Here is a 21,865-nt window from a genome sequence, read left to right on the forward strand (position 1 = left end):
GTGTCAGCGGAGGAGAACAGATGTCAGTGGAGGAGAACAGCTGTCAGAGGAGGAGAACAGCTGTCAGAGGAGGGGAACAGGTATCAGTGGAGGAGAACAGATGTCAGTGGAGGAGAACAGCTGTCAGAGGAGCAGAACAGGTGTCAGCGGAGGAGAACAGATGTCAGTGGAGGAGAACAGCTGTCAGAGGAGGAGAACAGGTATCAGTGGAGGAGAACAGATGTCAGTGGAGGAGAACAGATATCAGAGGAGGAGAACAGGTGTCAGAGGAGGAGAACAGGTATCAGCGGAGGAGAACAGATGTCAGTGCAGGAGAACAGGTGTCAGCAGAGAACTGGTGTCAGCAGAGGGGAACAGGTATCAGTGGAGGAGAACAGGTATCAGTGGAGGAGAACAGGTATCAGTGGAGGAGAACAGGTGTCAGCAGAGAACTGGTGTCAGAGGAGGAGAACAGGTATCAGTGGAGGAGAACAGGGGTCAGTGGAGGAGAACAGATGTCAGTGGAGGAGAACAGCTGTCAGAGGAGGAGAACACATATCAGTGGAGGAAAACAGATGTCAGTGGAGAAGAACAGGTGTCAGCAGAGAACTGGTGTCAGCAGAGGAGAACAGGTATCAGTGGAAGAGAACAGGTATCTGCCGAGGAGAACAGGTGTCAGCAGAGGAGAATAGGTATCAGTGGAGGAGAACAGGTGTCAGTGGAGGAGAACCATGTCAACTGAGAACAGATGTCAGTGGAGGAGAACAGGTGTCAGCCGAGGGGAACAGGTGTCAGCAGAGGAGAACAGGTGTCAGTGGAGGAGAACAGGTGTCAGCAGAGAACAGGTGTTAGCGGAGGACAACAGGTGTCAGTGGAGGACAACTGGTGTCAGCAGAGAACAGGTGTCAGCAGAGGAGAAAAGGTGTCAGTAGAGAACAGGTGTCAGTGGAGAACAGGTGTCAGCAGAGAACAGGTATCTGCAGAGGAGAAAAGGTGTCAGCAGAGGATGCTGTTCAAGATCATTTTCTCCAATCGACATTGATGTAGGTCCAACCATATGAAGGTTAACAGCTGGATGTGAAATGGGTTGCCTGGGAAAACAGTGAGTTCTGTCTCAGAAATATTCAAGCAGAGATGAGCAGTTGCTTGGAATCCTCTTGAGAAGGTTATTCACACCAGCGGTGGGATGAGGTAGGGAGATAGCTTCTAAAAATTCTTCCAGCTCTTAAGCATCTGTAAATCTGTGAGCCATGGAAAGTATCAGGGAGAACTGCATAGAGTCTGAGGAGTTCTCTTTGGCAGAAGAAGTGTGTTAAATACACCATCTCCTGTTCATAGAACTGTAAGGGGGGTCCCTACAAGTTGTATCTTGCCACAATCTCTGCCCTGAATGTGGTCCCCGGGCATAAAGATCTACGGCAGTAGAAATCCTGAAATTACAACAGGTGAATTTCAAAAGACACATTTCCTTTCTGGGCTTTGAAGTTCGGTCTAGATAGATAATGGCTTCCCTGGTGGCTCAGTGGTAAACAACCTGCCTGCTAATACAGGAGACACGGGTTTAATCCCTGGGTCAGGAATATCCCCTGGAGAAGGGAATGGCAACCCACTCTAGTATTCTTGCCTGGGAAATTCCATGGACAGAGGAGCCTGGTGGGGTCGGAAAGAGTTGGACAGGACTGAGTGATTAACACTTCCACTTTCATACATAGAGGAAACATTATGTATAAGATTGTTATGCTTGCAATAATGCGGGGCCACCGTTTACAGACTGTCTTGCCCACCAGTTTTTGAACTCTTAAAAGCAAGGATTCTGGTTTATTATATGTGATTCTCCTATGCCTGGCACAGTACCTGGCACATGGCGATCTGAACATTTCAGATGAATTAACCTAAGCTGTTTTAGATGTCTTTCCTTTCAGCAAATTTGTACCAAGAGATTTCAAATGCAAGCTGCTGTCCTTGTCCCCATGATAAATATAAAACCTAAAACAAAATACAAATTCACCATTCCTGTCTCCAGGAGACTGACAAGATACAAACAGACACATATAAATGGAGACCCACTCCAGTGTTCTTGCCTGGAGAATCCCATGGACAGAGGAGCCTGGCGGGCTGTGGTCCATGAGAATGCAAAGAGTCAGACACAACTGAATCGACTTAGCACTAGCACTAACACAGGATAATTAACACTAACGCAGTTAACCAAGTGACAAAATCATCTCTATAGACAAAAGTTTTTAAATCTGGAGGAAGGAGATAGTAATGGATTGTAGAAGCAGAAAACTCTGATCCATGAAAAATAATAGAGCCTCCAACTAAAAAGAATAAATGAAAAATAAATAAATAAAGAAAGAAAAATAATAGGAACTTAAAATCTCGATTCTCAAAGCAGTATTCCTCTGAATAATTTCACAGTCGTGATGCTCGCACCACTTATTAACGTGTCCCCAGGAGCTCATTCCCTGGTGGCTCAGATGTAATGAAAGTGCCTGCAATGTGGGAGACCCAGATTCGATCTCTGGGTTGGGAAGATCCCCTGGAGAAGGAAATGGCAACCCACTCCAGGATTCTTGCCTGGAGAATTCTGTGGGTGGGGGAGCCTGGTGGGCTGCAGTCCATGGGGTCGCAAGAAGTTGGACATGACTGAGTGACTAACATTTCACTTCAAGAACTTATGGCTGGAGTGATTTGCAGAAGTTGTGATAACATTTGCTTTGGTGCCTGGTCTGCCCCTATTTTGTGGATTCTTAACTCCCTTGGCTCTTGCTAGAGTGAGGGACTGAAAAGAGGGCTTCCAAGAGACGGAGTGGAGTCTCAGCGGAGGTCTGCTGACATGACGGGAGATTGACAGTGTCATGAGGCCCCTCTAATACTCGATCATCCATTTCCTCAAGTCACCATTTCAGCTGGAGTCCATAAACTTATGGCAGTTAGGTTTTCATCTTGCTGTGAGTTAATTATTCAGGGAATTGTGCTCAGAAGGAAGAAGGTGCAAATGTGACCCAGTGAAATCCAGAAAAAGTGTGGACCACTTAAGCTACTAAGTGACCATGAATAGGTCCATATTTCAGGGGGAAAGATGCTGGTGGCAGGAGAATGGTTTACTCTGCAGTCAGCAGACAAAGGTGGGGCTTTTTGCTTGATGTCCTGAGCTGCTAACCTCCTTCCTAGCTCCTGGTCCTGCCTTGGCTCTGGTCTCCTTCTGCCATGAGCATGTAAGGACTGATACCCAGCGTCCACGTAGGCCACCAGAAGGGAGACAGGAGGAACAGTGGTACCTCAGCCATAGTTAGACCTGCCACCTTCTCTTCTCCAAGGCTGCCCGGCATTCTTCCCATCCTGGGGGTGGGGACCATTACTTGTACCGTCAGTCTCCTATGCACAAACGAGTTGCCTTCCAAGAGCGCGTTCGCCAAGTCCAACCTATTTGTAAGTCCAGCAAAGTGAGCCTAGGCACCCAACTAACACAATCGGTTGTATAGTACTGCACTGCAATAGCTTTATGATATTTTCGTACAACTAACACATAAAAAACAAAAAGTAAATAAAACACTTCTAAGCTTACAGTACAGTGCCTTGAAAAGTACAATAGGACAGCACAACAGCTGGCACACAGAGGCTGGCATCGAGCGGCCAGGCAAGGAGAGTTAATGACTGGAGGAGGGGGAGGAGGTGGGAGGTGGTGGAGCTGAAGGATGGCCAACAACAGGAGATGGAGGGCAAGCTGCCAGCTCACTCATGCCTGATGTTGACGGCACAGCTTCTGGTTCCTTGCCGGATTCAATTCTATTGCCTCTTTTGGAAAAATGATCCAGTGACATCTGGCTCTTTTTTTCTCATCATAGATGATGCGGTAGCACTGAACTTTGTTCTGAACGGCTGCTGCGATCTTCGTGCCCTGTTCTATCTACATTCTGGTCCTAAGCCCCAAAAAACTAACAGTGCCTCCTGAAATAAAGAAAGTCCCCTTGTCATCTTCTGTGATATGGATCGCTTCTGTTCTTCAGTTTGTTCATCTTCCTCTTGTCTATGTCCTTCTCTGGGCCTCCAATTCCATCAAGTCTTCATTAGAAAGGCTCTCATGTCGCATAGCAATAGTCATGTAAGGTAAAGTACGCAAAAGCACACCCAACTTGAGAGGACGCATGCGTGTGACAGTGGACACCAGACACGTGAACTAGCTTCCGTGATTGGACTTGCGAACGCACGTTTGCATCATTGAGAATTCGAAACTTGAAGGTTCGCCTGTAGGGGACTTGCTGTGTTTTACTTCTAATACCAGTTTATCTTTTTCTCTCCTTCTGCAGGACTGAAATGGATGCTAAAAAGCCAAGGAAAGGCAATTTGACATCCTTCCCGATTTTGAAAGCAACAAAGAAAGAAAATCTCACCTCTGTGAAGGTAAGGACCTTTGCATTTCATTTGGGAGAAGAAAGGTTTTGTTGTGAAGTTTTGGGGACTCAGGACCCAATGGGACTGTTGTGCCCCACGCATCTCTGGTGACAGGGGGAGGGGAAGGGGCAGAGCCAGGTCTGGGTGGGCCAGAGGGAAAACAAGCTGGATGGCCAGGGTGTGGTTTCTTGAACTTGAAGATGTCAAGATCATAATCTAACAGGTGACCTGCCTGTGAGGAGGCCTGGGTTAATGTCGCTTCTGCAGCACCTTTTATTCTGCTCTATATGTTGCCGTAGTTTAGTCACTAAGTCATGTCCAATTCTTTGCAACCCCATGGACTGCAGCCCTGCCCTGTTTATCTGGGCTCAATACTGGAAGTGTCCTGGTTTCGATCAAATAGCCAAGCACATTTTCAGAAAAGGTCTGTTTCTGTTTTTCCTAGCATGGTCATGCTGTTTTTGTTTTACCCTGCCTCGAAAACTAGCAAAATGCCACGGCACTAATACTGTGATGCGGTGACACTGTGACTACCCTCTGTAAGGTCAACTTCTAAATCAGGTGTATTTTCTAATCTAACGCCTTCAGTATGGATTGTATCACTTACTCACAAGGTCATATTGTCTGGGATCTTTGTTCTGAAAAATTTGCAGCAGACTTTATCCCAGAGAGTTCTGGTGTGACTTCCTGAGTCCTGCCTGCATCACTGTGGGGGAGAAGTGAGTCCAGCAGCTGCCCAAGGCCCAGTGAGAACTCTCCTCCATAGGTCACTCACTGCCTCCTTCTTACTTTTAGGCCGCCTCCTCCAAGCAGTTTTCCAGATTTAACCCTGGCCTTCCCCCCTTGGGATTATACTTCATAAAATTATACCCTAATGGAAAATCCATTGTTCCCCATCCCTACCCCTGCTATTATCATGTACAACAAAAAACATCTTGCAGTTTATACATTTGCAAAAGATTGATGAATACTGAAAACATCTCCTTTGATAAAACACAAATTAATATAACATATTTGAAATAGTAAATCTACAGCAAATATGACAAGATAAGAAAGGTAACATTCTGTTCGCATTTTTAAAATGTGCAAACAGAATGATCTTGGTCGTGATTTTCCTTTGGCAAAATCATCGTGAGTTTTGCAGTTTACATTTTTTGTTTTAGCTGCTTGACTATTTAGCTTGTTGAGTGTTCAGATAGCTCCCACAGAAATCTTAGTGGCCAGTGCTGTTATTGTCTCCATTTTACAGATAGGGAAACTATTTAAGATTCAGGTGAAGTTAACTAGGTCATGGCCATAAACAAGTGGAGGATAGAATTCAAACCCATATTCTTAACAAGTCTATCCCATGCCTCTTTGATGAGTAATGGCAATTCTGTTAGATGTTTCTTCACATATTTATTTAAATTAATTTTAAGGAAAGAAAATTCTGCTGCAGTTACAGTCAAAAAATAAAATAAAAAATCACATTCAAGATAAACTCATGTATGTTGTCACTTGTTAAGTCACAAATTGACAGCATCATTTAAAAATACTGTTTAAATTGATAACTTATAAGGGTAGCCTAACAACGGATGCAAACAAGCATTGAAAAGACTTACATATTTACATAAATAATAATTTATATTTATTTCATGATATTTAATATTATGTTATAAAGGTAGCATTATAATAATTTAATATGTAAGTATTTTTAAGTGTGGATCTTGATAATATTTCAGTCAAGAAAGTTTTTTAAAATGTGGCTTTTAAAATTGATTTCAGACAGTGGGGGGGGGGGGGGATAAATCAGGAGCTTGGGATTAATTACAGACACTGCTGTATATAAGATAGATAACCAAAAAGGACCTACTGTATAGCACAGGGAACTCTACTCAATATTCTGTGATAACGTATATGAGAAAAGAATGTATGTAAAAAGAACCTGAAAAAGAATGCATATATGTATATGTATAAATGTAAGTTTACATATAATATGTAATATATGTATAACTGAATCACTTGGCTGTACATCTGAAACTAACACACTATAAATCAACTATAATCCAATAATTTTTTTTAGAAAATTGATTTCAACTGTCTTTGAGAAATGGGTGATGCTCTAGGTAGTAATCAGTTCAGTTCAGTCACTCAGTTGTGTCCGACTCTTTGCAACCCCATGGACTGTAGCACGCCAGGCCTCCCTGTCCATCACCGACTCTTGGAGTTTACTCAAACTCATGTCCATTCCTTTCAAAGAAAGCAGCCTCGCAGCCACTGCTGGGACCGGGGCAGATTCAGAACTCTGGGCTATCAGGTGGGGCCGTCCCAGGGGACTTACCTGGGAGAGGCATGGGCAAGGGAGCTCTGCCAACTTCAATTTCCCAGACAATTGACTGGGTGCCACGGAGTATCTCAGCACGTGCGGAGCCTTGGGAGAGCAGGTACCCATTCTGTTACTTCTCTTCTACCCTTGGGCTGCCCCTCTAGCTCAGTGGTAAAGTACCCACCTGCAATGCAGGGGCCGCAGGAGATGCGAGTTGCATCCCTGGGTCAGGAAGATCCCTTGGAGGAGGGCATGGAAACCCACTCTTGCCTAGAAAACCCCATGGACATAGGAATCTGGTGGGCTACACCCCATGGGGTCACAGAGTTGGACATGACTAAGTGACGAACACTTACACTTTCACCATTACTTATGGAGTGAACTCAGATTTATGGAGTGAACTGATTTTTTTATGGGGTGAACTTTAAATATAACCATAAGGAGCCAATCTAGAGTTGATGGTTCCATGAAACATCAGCGCATCACACAGTATAATATCTGCGTTTGGGTGGACTTGGGGTTCTGAAGTACAATGCTTACCTGCTGTTTCCCGTTTTCTCCTAGAACCCCCCTCTTCCTCCTGAGATCTACTTAGTAAGTACCAGTTCTCTAGTTCTGCATTCCCAGGATGTTCTCAATCTGGGGAGAAAGGAGGACAGATTGGAGTTTACTTTCCACTGCTGTGACAAGGACGTGGGGCAAGCAGGCATGGGGGCCTGTCTCTGAGTACCAGAATTAGTCAGAGCAAGTAGATAACTCCTGTTGAATACTTCTTCAGGCCATGAAAATTAGCCTCCATCTGCTTGACATTGGAGGTGGGATGAGTTGATGTTAGAAGTACAGCCCCAACCCCATATGTGTTTCCATATTTGCTCTTCTCAACAACATTGAGAGAGTCGGCACCCCCATTTTACAGAGGAGGAAACTGAGAACTAAAGAGATTAAGCAAGTTACCTAATAAAGTAATTCTGTTAATAAAGGCTGAAATCAGAATTCAGATTTTATTCTGTAATTCATTCATGCTTTTTTAAAAATGGTTTTTTATTATTAAATGTTGAGTATATATAAAAGAATATTTAGGGATTTCCCTGGCGGTCCAGCGGTTGAAACTTCACCTTCCAATACAGGGGGTGCAGTTATGATCCCTTGTCAGAGAGCCAAGATCCCAGCATGCCTTGTGGCTCAAAAAGCAAAACAACACAAAACAAAACATAAAACAAAAACAACATGGTAACAGATTCAATAAAGACCTTAAAAATGGCCCACATCAAAAAATTTTTTAAAAATTAAAAAAAAAAGAATTTCTAAGTATATGTGTTAGGTATAAAGGATAGTGTATAGTAGGCACTCTTGCATGTTTCCAATGCACAATTTAAGAAAGATGGCCCCTGTGTGTACCTCCCTATCTTATTTCACCTTGTTCATGGACCCTCCATGATAACCACTCTTTTGAGGTTTATATTTATCACTCCATTACTTTTCTAAAACTCTGAACCATGTACTGTTTAATTTTGCATGCTTCTGTATGTCTTGAATCATACTGCTCAGTTTTCTCTGAAAGCACGCTTTGTAGCTCCGTATTAGCAAACACTGGACAGCACTTGACTGGTTTCACTTGGATTGATCAGCTCTTCACACTGATTGGCCAGTGCCTGTGCCTGCCCTTTAGATACGTGAATATTGTTCTTGGGAACCTGTTTATGAATCAGTTTCACTGCCATATTCAGTGGTATGGGTGTATTGCACTTCCTATCAGTTTTGATGGGTGAGTGTTTTTTTCCTTATGTTTTTGCCATTAAGAACACTGCATGTCTCCTGGTGCATACATGCAGGGGTTTCTAGAGCGTGCATTTAGGAGGGGTTTGCTGGGAACCAGGGGTTTCTAGAGCGTGCATTTAGGAGGGGTTTGCTGGGAACCAGGGGTTTCTAGAGCGTGCATTTAGGAGGGGTTTGCTGGGAACCAGGGGTTTCTAGAGCGTGCATTTAGGAGGGGTTTGCTGGGAACCAGGGGTTTCTAGAGCGTGCATTTAGGAGGGGTTTGCTGGGAACCAGGGGTTTCTAGAGCGTGCATTTAGGAGGGGTTTGCTGGGTACCAGGGTATGTGAAAGCCTTGCGTTGCCAGATGACACCAGCGTTTTCTAAAGCATCAGCATGAGTGTACCTGGCCTCCTACAGGATGGATACGTTCCTGCTGGTACACACCCTTTTATTCCTTGATACAATGTGGCTTCTTAGTTTGCCAGCTTAGAACACGTGACAATATTTTCTTCTATTTTAATTTGCATTTTGGTGATTATCATGAGATTGAACCTCTCTCTCTTCACGTGCTTACTGGCCATTGGTGTTTCTTCTTCTGTAGAGTGCCTGGCTGTGCCTGCTTTCACTTAAATTTTTCTTTTGTGTTGTCTTTTTCTCTTACTGATTTGTAGAATATTTATATATAATATATAAAACGTGAATAAAATAGAAATAAAATATACATATATTTATTTAATACATAAAAACTATTTAAAGTATTTACTAATCCTTTGCCAGTTATCATCAGTTCAGTCACTCAGTCGTTTCCGACTCTGTGATCCCATGAGCTGCAGCACGCCAGGCTTCCCTGTCCATCACCAGCTCCCGGAGCTTGCTCACATTCATCTCCATTGAGTCAGTGATGCCATCCACCCATCTCATCCTCTGCCATCCCCTTCTCCTCCTGCCTTCAATCTTTCCCAGCATCAGGGGCTTTTCCAATGAGTCAGTTATTCACATCAGGTGGCCAAAGTATTGGAGCGTCAGCTTCAGCATTAGTACTTTCAGTGAATATTTGGGACTGGTCTCCTTTAGGATGGACTGGTTTGAACTCCTTGAAGTCCAAGGGACTCTCAAGAGTCTTCTCCAACACCACAGTTCAAAAGCATCAGTTCTTCGGCACTCAGCTTTCTTTGTAGCCCAACCCTCACATCCATACATGACTACTGAAAAAACCATAGCTGTGACTAGATGGACCTTTGTTGGCAAAGTAATATCTCTGCCTTTAAATATGCTGTCTAGGTTCATCATAATTTTTCTTCCAAGGATCAAGCGTCTTTTAAGTTCATGGCTGCAGTCACCATCTGCAGTGATTTTGGAGCCCCCCAAAATAAAGTCTGTTACTGTTTCCATTGTTTCCCCATATATTTGCCATGAAGTGATGGGACCAGATGCCATGATCTTAGTTTTCTGAATGTTGAGTTTTAAACCACTTTTCACTCTCCTCTTTCACTTTCATCAAGAGGCTCTTCAGTTCTTCTTCACTTTCTGCCATAAGGGTGGTGTCATCTGCATATCTGAGGTTATTGATATTTCTCCCAGCAATTGATTCCAGCTTGTGCTTCATCCAGCCTGGCATTTCACATGATGTACTCTGCATATAGGTTAAATAAGCAGGGTGACAATACACAGCCTTGATGTACTCCTTTCCCGATTTGGAACCAGTCTGTTGTTCCATGTCCAGTTCTAACTGTTGCTTCTTGACCTGCATACAGATTTCTCAAGAGTCAGGTAAGGTGGTCTGGTATTCCCATCTCTTTCAGAGTTTTCCACAGTTTATTGTGATCCACACAGTCAAAGGCTTTGGCATAGTCAATAAAGCAGAAGTAGATGTTTTTCTGGCACTCTCTTGCTTTTTTGATGATCCAACAGAGGTTGGCAATTTGATCTCTGGTACCTCTGGCTCTTCTAAATCCAGCTTGAACATATGGAAGTTCACAGTTCATGCACTGTTGAAGTCTGGCTTGGAGAATTTTGAGCATTACTTTGCTAGTGTGTGAGATGAGTGCAATTGTGCAGTAGTTTGAACAGTTTTATGTGCAGCCAATACCTGGAGTAGGAAATGGCAACCGACTCCAGTATTCTTGCCTGGAGAACTCCATGGCCAGAGGAGCCTGGTGGGCTACAGTCCCTGGGGTCATAAGGAGTCAGACATGACTGAGCAACTCAGCACAGCACGTGGGTACTCAGAAAACATTGTTCGCCTTCACCTAGCATGCTGCTGCTGCTGCTGCTACTAAGTCGCCTCAGTCGTGTCCGACTCTTCGCAACCCCATGGACTGCAGCCCACCAGGCTCCCCCGGTCCATGGGATTTTCCAGGCAAGAGTACTGGAGTGGGGTGCCATTGCCTGCTCTGTCACCTAGCATAATGCCCTCCAAATCCATTCATGTTGCTCAAGTGGCAAAATGTTATTCTTTTTAAATGGCTGGGTAGTATTCCACTGCTTGTATTTGCCCCCTCTTCTTAATCCATTTATCTCTTGATAGGCACTTTGGTTGTTTCCATGTCTTGGCTATTGTGAGTAACATTGCTATGAACACTGGGGTGCATGTATCTTTTTGAATTAGTGTTTTTGTTATTTTGGATATATACCCAGGAGTGGAATTGCTGGGTCATATGTTAGTTCTGTTTTTAGCTTTTTGAGAAGTCTCTCAACTGTTTTCCACATTGGCTGCACCAATTTACCAATAGTGGTATTTTTAAATTATAAAAGCAGCCCGTGTTCATATAAAACATTTGGGAAATAAGGGAGTCTCAAAGTTGAGTTTTGGCTGTTGAGCAGGTCTCCTAGAGCTTTGATGACATAAAAGGAGGTCCTGAAAACTGCCTGATGGCCTTCTCCAAGGCCCCATCTTTTTAATCTTCCACCCCCTACCCCCCCAGAGGCTTTCTCCAGCCACCTGCCAGAGCCCAGGTCTCAGACAACACAGGAATCCTCTCCAATACCATGTACCCTTTGAATAAAATCTTTTTTACACTGCAGATTCCTAATCTGAACTCAGAGCTCAGGACTATTAAAGAGACTCCTGTTATATTGGCTCAGAGATCAGTGAGGGGCCACAGAATAATGCATTAAGCTCATAGTCTTAAAGGAAAGTTTCTATTTGCCCTGGTATTTGCAGGCGATCACACGCTCTTCTTTCCACCTTCTGGGGATGCTGTGGTACAATGAGGGTTGTCATGGGCGATGGGTGCCTCTTGAGGAAACTGCCAGAGACAAACAAGCAGGAAGTTCATATACTTGTGCAACCTGAGCGGGTGCAGGTGTACAAAGATGCCAGCGGTCCTCAGGATGGTCAGGCCTGGAGCAGCTGGAACCCGGGATGGATGGCATCTGTGACCTGCCTCCTCTGTTTACCTGGCTTGTCTTGCAGATATCATTTTTTATGTGTGGTGTACTGTGACAAAGATTGAGAAGTCCTGTTCCATGCAGTGGTTCTGAGTCTTGGTTCCACCAAAAGATGAAGGATTCCTTTAGGACACACTCCCAGCGGTCACTTGAATGAATCTTACAGATTGGAACTTTGGAGGTTACGCCTCCCCACCCACCTCCGAGTCAGTGCAGATTTCTCACAAATGCTCAGCAGGTGAACTCTGTCCTTCCAGTGATGGGGTGTTCACTGGCTCCTAAGCTCTAGACTTTACAAAATCCTTCCTCTTTTGTCCCAGAAACTACTTCCCTCTATATTCCACACATTGACCTGACTCTGTCCTGTGGATCACATGTAACAAGCTTTTATTGTGTCCTAAAGTAACAGTCCTCCTGATATTATCCCTCCCCTCAGAGATTTTGGGTGTTTTATTAATAGTCTTTTTAAAGAGCAGTTTTACGTTTTCTGAAAAATTAAGCAGACAGTACAGAGTTCCCCTATGCCACTCCATAGCCCATGTCTGGTTTCCCCTCATATTATCTTATATTCCTATAGTACATAGTCACAACGGGGAGCCAATATTAATACATTATTAACAAAACTCCATACTTGGGGCAGAATTCCTTGTTTCTTTTACCTAATGTCCTTGGTCTGTTGCAGGATCCCACCCAGGATATCACATTACTTTAGTTCTGTCTCCTTAAGATAATGATCAAGTGTCTTAACTTGGCTATTCAGTGCCTTCCACAGTCCACAGTCCACCCTCTGCTCCAACTTAACCAGCGTGAGCCGTGAAGTGTTTATGCCCAGATACTGTTTTTTTCACCCAATGAGCTTGTTCCATACCCTCCCTCCCAATGAAGGCTCAGGTCAAGCCACACCCCTTCCGAGAGCCACCCCCTGGATGGACATCTTCCTGGATGGACTGCATTCACAGTGGTCACTTTCTGCTTTGTTGTCACTTACTGCCCATGCTTTTTGTTTGATATTTAGTTTTGGTTATGTTTTGAAATGTACTTTAAAAAATAATTTCATTCATTTGTTTCTGTCTGCGCTGGGTCTTCATTGCTGCACGGGCTTGTCTCTAGCTGCGGTGGGTGGGCTTCTCATTGCAGTGGCTTCTCTTGTGGCAGAGCACGGGCTCTAGGGCACTCAGGCTTCAGCAGCTGCAGTCCCCAGGCTCTGAGCACAGGTCAATAGTTGTGGTGCTCGGGCTTAGTTGCTCCGAGGCATGTGGGATCTTCTTGGATCAGGGATCAAACGTGTGTCTCCTGGGAGGGCAAGCAGATTCTTTACCACTGAGCCACCAGGAAAGCCCTTGTAGTGTTCTTTTAATTTGTCCAGTCTTCTCCCCAGCTCATCCTCAAAGCCAACTTGTCACCATTGTTGATGACTAATCCCCACAAAGTTATTTGGTAAGAAGTTGGGACTCAGATTTGCAACTGCAGTTTTTGCTCAGATAGCATCATTGTCCATCCAGTAGACAACCAAATCCTGAATCTGGTACACGTTAGCATTAAATTAGCTTTGTCTGAGGCCATGGTCCATGCTTTATGTAGCCACTCTCCTTTAGACCACATCCCTCTTCTGGGAAATCAAGATGGACTGTTCTAAATAGTCCCATTAGGGACTTCCCTGGTGGTCCAGGAGTTGAACTCTGAACTCCCAATGCAAGATGCATGGATTCCATCCTTGGTCAGGAAACCAAGATCCTGAATGCTGCACATTGTGGCAAAAAGATAATAATAATAAATTAAGTTGGGGACTTCTCTGATGGTCCAGTGGTTAAGACTCTGCACTTCTAATGCAGGCAGAGGTTCAATGTCCGGATGAGGAACTAAGATCCCACATGCCGTGCATCGTGGCAAAATTTTTTTTTTAAAGTAGTCCCCATCATGACAAGTCTGTGGAGGGCTTAGCTGTGCTGGGTGATATTAAGTTGAAGTAGCATACTTCATTTTCTATTCATATTTCAGTTTCTATTTCATTGTGGCCCAGATACCAAGTTTTATGGATGTGGGTCTGGCACAGGCTGTGTCTCTGTTTTGAACAATTGTTATTCCCTAAGAAAGAGCCGGAAACAGAACCCGTGGGCTCAAAGAGCAGAACCTAGATTGTGTCTTTGCTAAACTTGAGTCATTTTGGTGCCACCATCATGCTTTTTGCCATATCTACATAGTCCTCACACTCTCTTTCACTTAAATTTTAGTTCCATCCTATATAATAACAACCACCAAATTATAGGTTTAATGTGCTAGTTATCATTTTTTAAATGAATATTAAAGTAAATGCATAACCTTTAGGTAACTGTGATCTGTTATGTTGGGCTTCCCTGGTGGCTCAGTGGTAAAAGAATCTCCTCGCCAATGCAGAAGACATGGGTTGAATCCCTGAGTCAGGAAGATCCCCTGGAGAAGGAAATAGCAATCCACTCCAGTATTCTTTTTTTTTTCAATTATAAAGCAATTATATTTCCTATTTTATTTATTTATCTATTTTTAATCTTATTTAAATTATTTATTTATTTAACTTTACAACATTGTATTGGTTTTGCCATACATTGACTTGGATCCGCCACGGGTGTACATGTGTTCCCCATCCTGAACCCCCCTCCAAACTCCCTCCCCATCCCATCCCTCTGGGTCATCCCAGTGCACCAGCCCTGAGCATCCTGTATCATGCATCGAACCTGGACTGGCGATTCGTTTCACATATGATAATTACATGTTTCAATGCCTTTCTCCCATATCATCCCGCCCTCGCCCTCTCCCACAGAGTCCACAGTGGAGCCTAGTGGCTACAGTTCATGGGGTCACAGGGTCGGACACGACTTAATAACTAAAAAAACAAAAAATTGTTATGTCACACACGTGCACTGTGAGCTTACTGCCCTTTCGTGGGTCACAGCTCTGCTTATTTCGTCTTTCCCACCCCACCTCTTTCTAGAGGTGAAGTACACTCTTATCAGGTCATTGGTGTCTAGACTGGGCTCCTATATTCTGCTAGGTTCTGCTAAGGTACCTTCAGAGCCATTCTGAGGGGGAAAGAGGCTCTGGGCAAGATTATAGACATTTTCTTCCTTTAGAAAGAGCAGCTCTGCTTTCATGTCCTCCCAAGTCCAAGGCACTGGTTAAGGTTTTATTTTAAGAAAGGATTCTGTGAATTTTTTTTTAAGTGTGAAAACTCTTGGGCAAGTCAATCTAGGATAAGCACTGGTAGAAAGATCATTTGTTTGGGTATTTGTTCATTCATTCATTCATTCTGTTCTTTGAGCCTCTCTCAGCTCTTCCTAGCTTGGGGGTCAGGAGAGCTGGCTTTGTGTGTATCCCACTTATTGCAATGAAGCAAAATAAGCATTGGGCACCGATGATGACACCAAGTCACATGTTATTCCAATTCTCTCTCACTGGGTCCAGGTTGAGAGTAAGCCTGTGCTTCAAATCCAGAAACCACCTACCAAGGTCAAGAACTTCAGGATGACCCAATTCTTGAATAAGGTAGGAAGTGATGCTTCAGGTCTTTTCCCAGCAGAGGATAAGGGGAGGTGGGTGGCGGGGGATGGTCTTTAACAGGCATTTTTGGATCAACTCAGCATAACATGATGAACACACTCTACCCGCATCACCACACCCCATCTCTGCTCAATTTTAAATGTTGCTTCACTGATAGACTGTGCGTGCATGCTCAGTCACCTCAGTTGTATCCGACTCTTTGCGACCCCATGGACTGTAGCCCACCAGGTCCTCTGTCCGTGGGATTCTCCATACAGGAAGACTGGAGTGGGTTACCATGCTCTCCTCCAGGGGATCTTCCCAACCTAGGGACTGAACCTGCGTCTCATGTCTCCTCTGTTGGCAGGCAGTTTCTTTACCACTAGCACCACCTGGGAAGCTCCAACATCAGACTACCTCTCTCCAGTCAATCCGTCAATGTGGGGGAGAGCAGGGATCCAGGTCAAGTCAGTAGTGTAAAGGAGCTGGAGGATTTCCTTGGTGGCCCAGTGGCTAAGACTCTGAGCTTTCAATATAGGAGACCCAGGTTTGATCTCTGGTCAGGGAACTAAGATCCCACATGCTGCCTGGCATGGCCATAAGAAGTATATATATTTGTTAGAGGAGTTGGGCACTTGTACTGCCCCAAGGAAGGTTTGCATTGTACAGCAGGAAGATCTTCCCCTGGTCAGGGTGGTGAGATGTTGGCATGATAATAATAATGGCTAACGCGTCTGTAATATTCTACATAGATTGTTTGGTTTACCTCACAAAAGCCTTGTGAGGTAAGTCCCAGTTTTATCCCCATGGCAGTGCTGAAATAATTGAAGCTTACAGAAGGGGTCGGTGTGACTATCCAAGGTCTGCAGCTAGAAGGTGTAGGAGCAGGGATTTGAACCCAGAACCCATCTGCGGGACCACTCCACTTTTCTCTCCAAGAACTTCAGAGGCAGATTTTGCCCTGGATTTGGCTCGTCCTTGCTCTGGGGAGGGTGCTTGGCACACTGGGTCCCCCAAGGTGTCTGTAACTTACCAGCTTCTCCTGTAGAGCACTAACACCAGCTTCACTTTGCTGCCTTTCGTGGACACCAAGGGGAAGAAGACCATGGTGAACTTCCCACACATCAGCAGTAAACTCCCACTAAAGCAGCCCTCGCTGTATCAGGTGAGTCGGGAGCAGTGGGTGTGACCTGGGGCAGGCAGGTGAAAGACCTTTCTGCTTTCAGTCCAAGTTCAGAGAGGTCTAGGATGGAGGGAAAAGACCATCTTGAGCTGAAGAGTCGGGTTCCGGTCCTGTCCACCTTCTTTACAATGAATGTGCTCAGTCGTGTCTGACCCTTTGTGACCCCGTGGACTGTACTCCGCCAGGCTCCTCTGTTCATGGGATTCTTCAGGCAGGAATACTTGAGTGGGTTGCCATGCCCTCCTCCAGGTGATCTTCCTGACCCAGGGATCGAACCCCCCTCTCCTGAGTTTCCTGCATTGCAGTCAGATTCTTTACCACTGTGCCACCTAGGAAACTCCCATACTACGCTTGATCTTAGCCAAAAGGCTGAGAAGCGATGAATGTGATGCTTATGATGAATGTAAACTTGAACAGTAAGTCACTGACTTTCTGTATTAAACAGACTCATGGTAGAACTATTATGAGGATTCACTGAAAAGTGAAGTGTCAAGTGTATTAATGGTAGAAGCATGTATAAACAGTACAAAATGTTGGTTTTCCTTACGTGTACCCTAATTGTTTTGTGTAAGGACCAAATGAAATCATGTGAGAAAGTGCCAAGTTAAAGAGCTGTTATATGCACCGATGTTCAACTGTTTGTGCCCTTGGGCAGGTCACTCTATCTAGTTAGGAACTGGCCTTTTCCAGGTCAGTAGGAAAGAACCATTCCCATCCTTCCTGCAGGAAGATGTCCCTGGGGTGGTCCGCTGCAAACTGTAATGTAACAGGAGTTTCATGGAGAATATGGAGAGTCAGATGGATCCTTCCTTTGAGAGAAAGAGTGTGAAAACCTACTGTCTTCTTTATAATTCATTAATTCTTTAGTCGCACTGGATTTTCGATGCTGTGCAGGGTTTTTTCAGCTGTGGCCAGCAGGGGCTACTCTTCCTAGTGATGCTCCATCTTCTCGTGGTGGCTTCTTTTGTGGTGGGGCACAGGCTCTGACTGCACTGGCTTCAGCAGTTGTGGCTCCAGGTCTATAGGGCACAGGCTCTGCGGCATGTGGGATCTTCCCAGACTAGAGATCGAACCCTCATCCCCTGCGTTGGCAGGCAGATTCTTAACCACCGGACCACCAGGCAAGTTCCCCTACTGTCTTGCAATGACCATTTTTCTCCCTGGAGAGAAAAAGCAGAGTCTGGCTGGTTAGGGCTCTTCTTGGTCAGACCCATGGTTTAGGACACCCAGAAGTGGCCCCAAGAGGCCTTGATTGCAAGTGTCTTTGCCTGAACAGGAGAATCAAGCTCACCGTCAGAAGTCTTCTGAGCTCAAGCCTTCTGAGACGGTCTTCCCTTCGAACGTGAAAACCCAAGACACCAAAGCAGAGGAGAAGCCGCCAAAGAAGCCCAAACACAAGGTGCCTCTGACAGCGGCAGGTGTGGCTTTGGGGCAGCGGCGGAGTGGGTGTGGGGGCGGTTTCGAGGTCCATCAGCGCCTCGTCACTTACTGTGATGGTACTGGTTTGGCCAAAGAGTTTGTTCGGGTTTTCCTCTACGAGGTTGTGGAAAAACAGCAATTTTTTTGCCAACTGAATACGTCAGGGCAGTCCGAGCGAGGGTTGGAAAAGAATTTCCAGACACAGAACATTTCAGAAGGGGGTGAGTTTATTAAGAACAAAGAGCAGAGGTAATGTGGGCGCTTCACCTATAGGCCTGGTCTCCCATATGTCTTCATTTCCTCCTCAAGTTCCTTCTCTGACTCTTCAGCAGTTTGTCAAAGAATGTGATGTCCCCCCACCTCATCCCTCGTCCTGGTTCACCTGCTCTTAACACTGTTTCTCTCTCTCTTTTAATATGACACAATTTAATGCCACCAAATTGCTTTAATATGAAATATTCATATATTTTTTTTCTTCCAAACATTCTATAATTACACATTTGATTTTTCTTGATCCAAGATTTAGGAGAGAGAGTTTGTTTCCAAGCGGCTGTAATTTTGTATTGTTTTGTATCATTGTAGTTGATACTTCAGCTGTTGTTGGTTTTACCTAATATCTGCTTTGGGATCAGTTGGCATATGGAATCTGAATTCTGTGACCAGGGATTGAACCCCATCCCCCCTGCAGTGGAAACATGCCAGGGAAGTCCCTCACCATCTCTCTTAAAGCTTGAATCCCACCCCGCCTACCCCAGACCAGATACCAGCCCCTGATGCGATGGCAATGTGGCCAGTGTAGCAGACAATAAACAACACACATCCCTTGCCAGGCTGAGACCTCCTGGCTTTCTGCAGATTTGAGCGGGAAGACTTCCTGGACTTGAAAGTCGGATTTATGCCACCTGCCTGCTCCTTAGAGGGCATCGTAGTTTGCGAACTCTCTCAGGATAGACTTGGTGTAGCCCAATGCCAGATGAACTTGGGTGATTTCTGCCTTAACTGTTCTGCCTTAACTGACACTATGCTGACTCCTGAAATGTTCTACCCAAGCTGCTGCACCCATAGCTCTTTGGGGACTAAATCTCCCCTTGGCTTCCTTATTTGTGTAAGTCTTTATTGAATGTGTGACAATATTGCTTCTGTTTTATGTTCTGGGGTTTTTTGGCCATGAGGCATGTGGGATCTTAGCTGCCTGATCAGGGATAGAACCTGCACCCCCAGCACTGGAAGGCAAGGTCTTAACGGCTGGACCACCAAGGAAATCCCCCTCCCCACTCTTCTGGTGTGTTTTCCTCCCGGTTGGTTGAAATCATTACCACACTTTGACACATCCATCCTTGTTCCACTTGGATCCTGTGAGATCCAGGATGTACGGTCCTTTGTGAGGTTCTTAGCCACCTTGTTGAGGAAAGAGCCACCTGGCTCATGAATAGGAAAGGATGCTCTGGTCTGTACCTGGGTATATCCTCACATCACCACACCTTAACTAACATCTGCAGTATTTTCCACACAGAGGCCCTAAAGTTTTTTAAGAAGCAGCTGTCTTCTTACGAGCAAAGTGAGATCCTGGGCTACACAGAGCTGTGGTTCCTGGGTCTGGAAGCCGAGAAGCTCCACATGGCTCCGGAAAAATTCAGCAAGACAAGTTTCGATGATGAACATGGCTCCTACATGAAGGTGATGGGGCAGGGGATTGTGGAAACTGGCTTTGGGGTTTGGGGCTTCGGGACAAGAGATAGTCTGGAAAGGCAGAGAGCGTGGTGTATATTATAGCATTTGGTGCCAATGTATCTGGAACTCTGGGCGTCCTGAAGGATTCTATTTGGTGCTAAATCAAAGAAATACTTGGTATTAAAATGGGGAAACACATGCAATTAGTACACAAAGCACTCTGTTCACAGAATATTGATTTTCAAGAGTATTAGAGGTGACAGGTTTGCATCCTGGATGAACCCTCCCTCTCCCACGTTCCTCTACAGTGCTGCCTGGACCCATTGGGAAGACCAGACTTTGGACTAAGATGCAATCTTTCTAAGATTCCCTTTTTTTGTTTCCTCCATACAACTCCATGCAGCACCTTTTTCTATTTTATAAGAGAGGTCATTTCCTGCAAACAGACAAAAAACGTTTTCCCACTGTCCCCTCGTGCACAGTGCTCCCTTCAGTTTCCTAAAGGTGAGTCCCAGAGACTCCTCCTCCCTGTCTTCTGTGTCCAGGGTTGCGGCCTCTTCCCCAGTCTGCAGGGGGTGTCTGGAGGCTACAAGGTGTTCCTCTCTACCTTGAGGATGTCCAGATGGGTAATGCTTAGTCCGCTAGCCCTGCAGGCTGTTGGAAAATTCCTCCTCTGGACACTTCCTCTTAGATTAGGAGACACAATTGATCTCTGATGACTTTATAAAAGAAGTGGATTTTCTTAATTGAATTCAGGGCTGTGTTTCCCAAGCTTTCTGGTGTGCACAGATCACCTGGGAGTCTCGTTACCAATGAAGATTCTTAGCCAGCAGGTCTGGGGTGGGGCCTGAGACCTTTCTAAAAACCTCCCGGAGGATGCCCACGTGCTGGTCCTTGGACCAGACCTTGAGAAGCAAGGATTTAGTTTCTGGCACACATCTTCTGTCTAGAGCAGGGGTCCCCAACATCCAGGATCTAATTAATGCCTGATGATCTGAGGTGGAGCTGATGTAATAATAATAGAAGTAAAGTGCACAATAAGTGTAACTCACTTGAATCATCCCCAAACCATCTCCCCCCTCTGCCTCGGTCTGTGTAAAACTGTCGTCCATGAAACCGATTCCTGGTGCCAGAAAGGTTGGGGACTACTGGTCTAGAGCCCTGGTTCTCAACATTTTTAGGTCAAGGATCCCTTTGGAAATCTGATAAAAGTTATAAAATCATTATCCCAGAAGAGACTGCACATATACAAAATTTCAAGGGTGGGGGATTATTTATGGGCCATTGGTTAAGAACCTCTGCTCTAAACCTTACCTCCAGTTCAGCCAGAGGCTGTCAACTTCTCCTTCCTCTCATCTCCCTCCCACCAGGGTCTAGAGTCTCTGGGAAGTTCCCCAGGGATGTTAATGCACTGCAACCCAGTTCCTCCATCTCAAATCTTAGAGCACCATGGGGCAGAGGAAGGATGTGTGCTTTCTGTATGCTCAGAATCTCCATCCTCTTTGTGTTTCAGCAAATGCACTGTATGCAGTGCACATAGCTACATCCCCAACACAGCTGTACTTCCACATTTATTTTGTCAGCAAGTGTTCATGGAACACCTATTTACTGGGAGCCTATTGTATGCTTGGGCACCTGCTGGACTCCTGAAATACAGAGGGAGCTATCAGAAATGAATAGGACCTGGCCCTTGGCCTCAAGCCAACACAATCAATGTGAATGATGACATGCAAGTGAATAGTCATGACACCACCACACTGATGATATGTACAAAAAATGCACAAACGCCAAGTGACCTGGAAACCATGGTTTCCTCCCTCACCCCTACTTGACTTCTGCAGGTCCTGCACGACCACATCGCCTACCGCTATGAGGTTCTGGAGATGATTGGAAAAGGGTCCTTTGGACAGGTGGCCAAGTGCTTGGATCATAAAAACAATGAATTGGTGGCCTTGAAAATCATCAGGAACAAGAAGAGGTGTGGCTTGGTGGAAGGCATCAGCTGTGCAGGAAGGGCCACGTGACTCTGGCCCCTTCTTTTTTTTAAATTTATTTTTAATTAATGGTGTGTAGGTTTCTGTGATACAGCAACGTGAATCGCCCATATGTATACACATGTCCCCTCCCTCTTGCACCTCCCTCCCACTGCCCCCCCATCCCACCCCTCTAGGTTGTCACAGAGCACCAGGTTGAGCTCCTTCTGTTATACAGAAACTTCCCACTAGCTCTCTGTTTTACATATGGTAGCGTAT

At 45.1% G+C, this 21,865-nt stretch overlaps 1 protein-coding gene across 1 annotated transcript in view; it reads left to right on the top strand.

Moving 5' to 3' along the window:
- The window catches only part of DYRK4 (dual specificity tyrosine phosphorylation regulated kinase 4), a 49,493-nt gene that overhangs the window by 5,806 nt on the left and 21,822 nt on the right, over window positions 1-21,865 (top strand). The window contains exons 2-7 of the mRNA XM_061124061.1: window positions 4,290-4,383; window positions 15,266-15,346; window positions 16,389-16,505; window positions 17,800-17,941; window positions 19,456-19,619; window positions 21,455-21,591. Of these exons, the coding sequence (XP_060980044.1) occupies window positions 4,290-4,383; window positions 15,266-15,346; window positions 16,389-16,505; window positions 17,800-17,941; window positions 19,456-19,619; window positions 21,455-21,591 (735 nt within the window). The remainder of the gene's footprint in view (window positions 1-4,289; window positions 4,384-15,265; window positions 15,347-16,388; window positions 16,506-17,799; window positions 17,942-19,455; window positions 19,620-21,454; window positions 21,592-21,865) is intronic.

Source organism: Dama dama, chromosome 22, assembly GCF_033118175.1.
Source record: "Dama dama isolate Ldn47 chromosome 22, ASM3311817v1, whole genome shotgun sequence".
Lineage (NCBI taxonomy): Eukaryota > Metazoa > Chordata > Mammalia > Artiodactyla > Cervidae > Dama > Dama dama.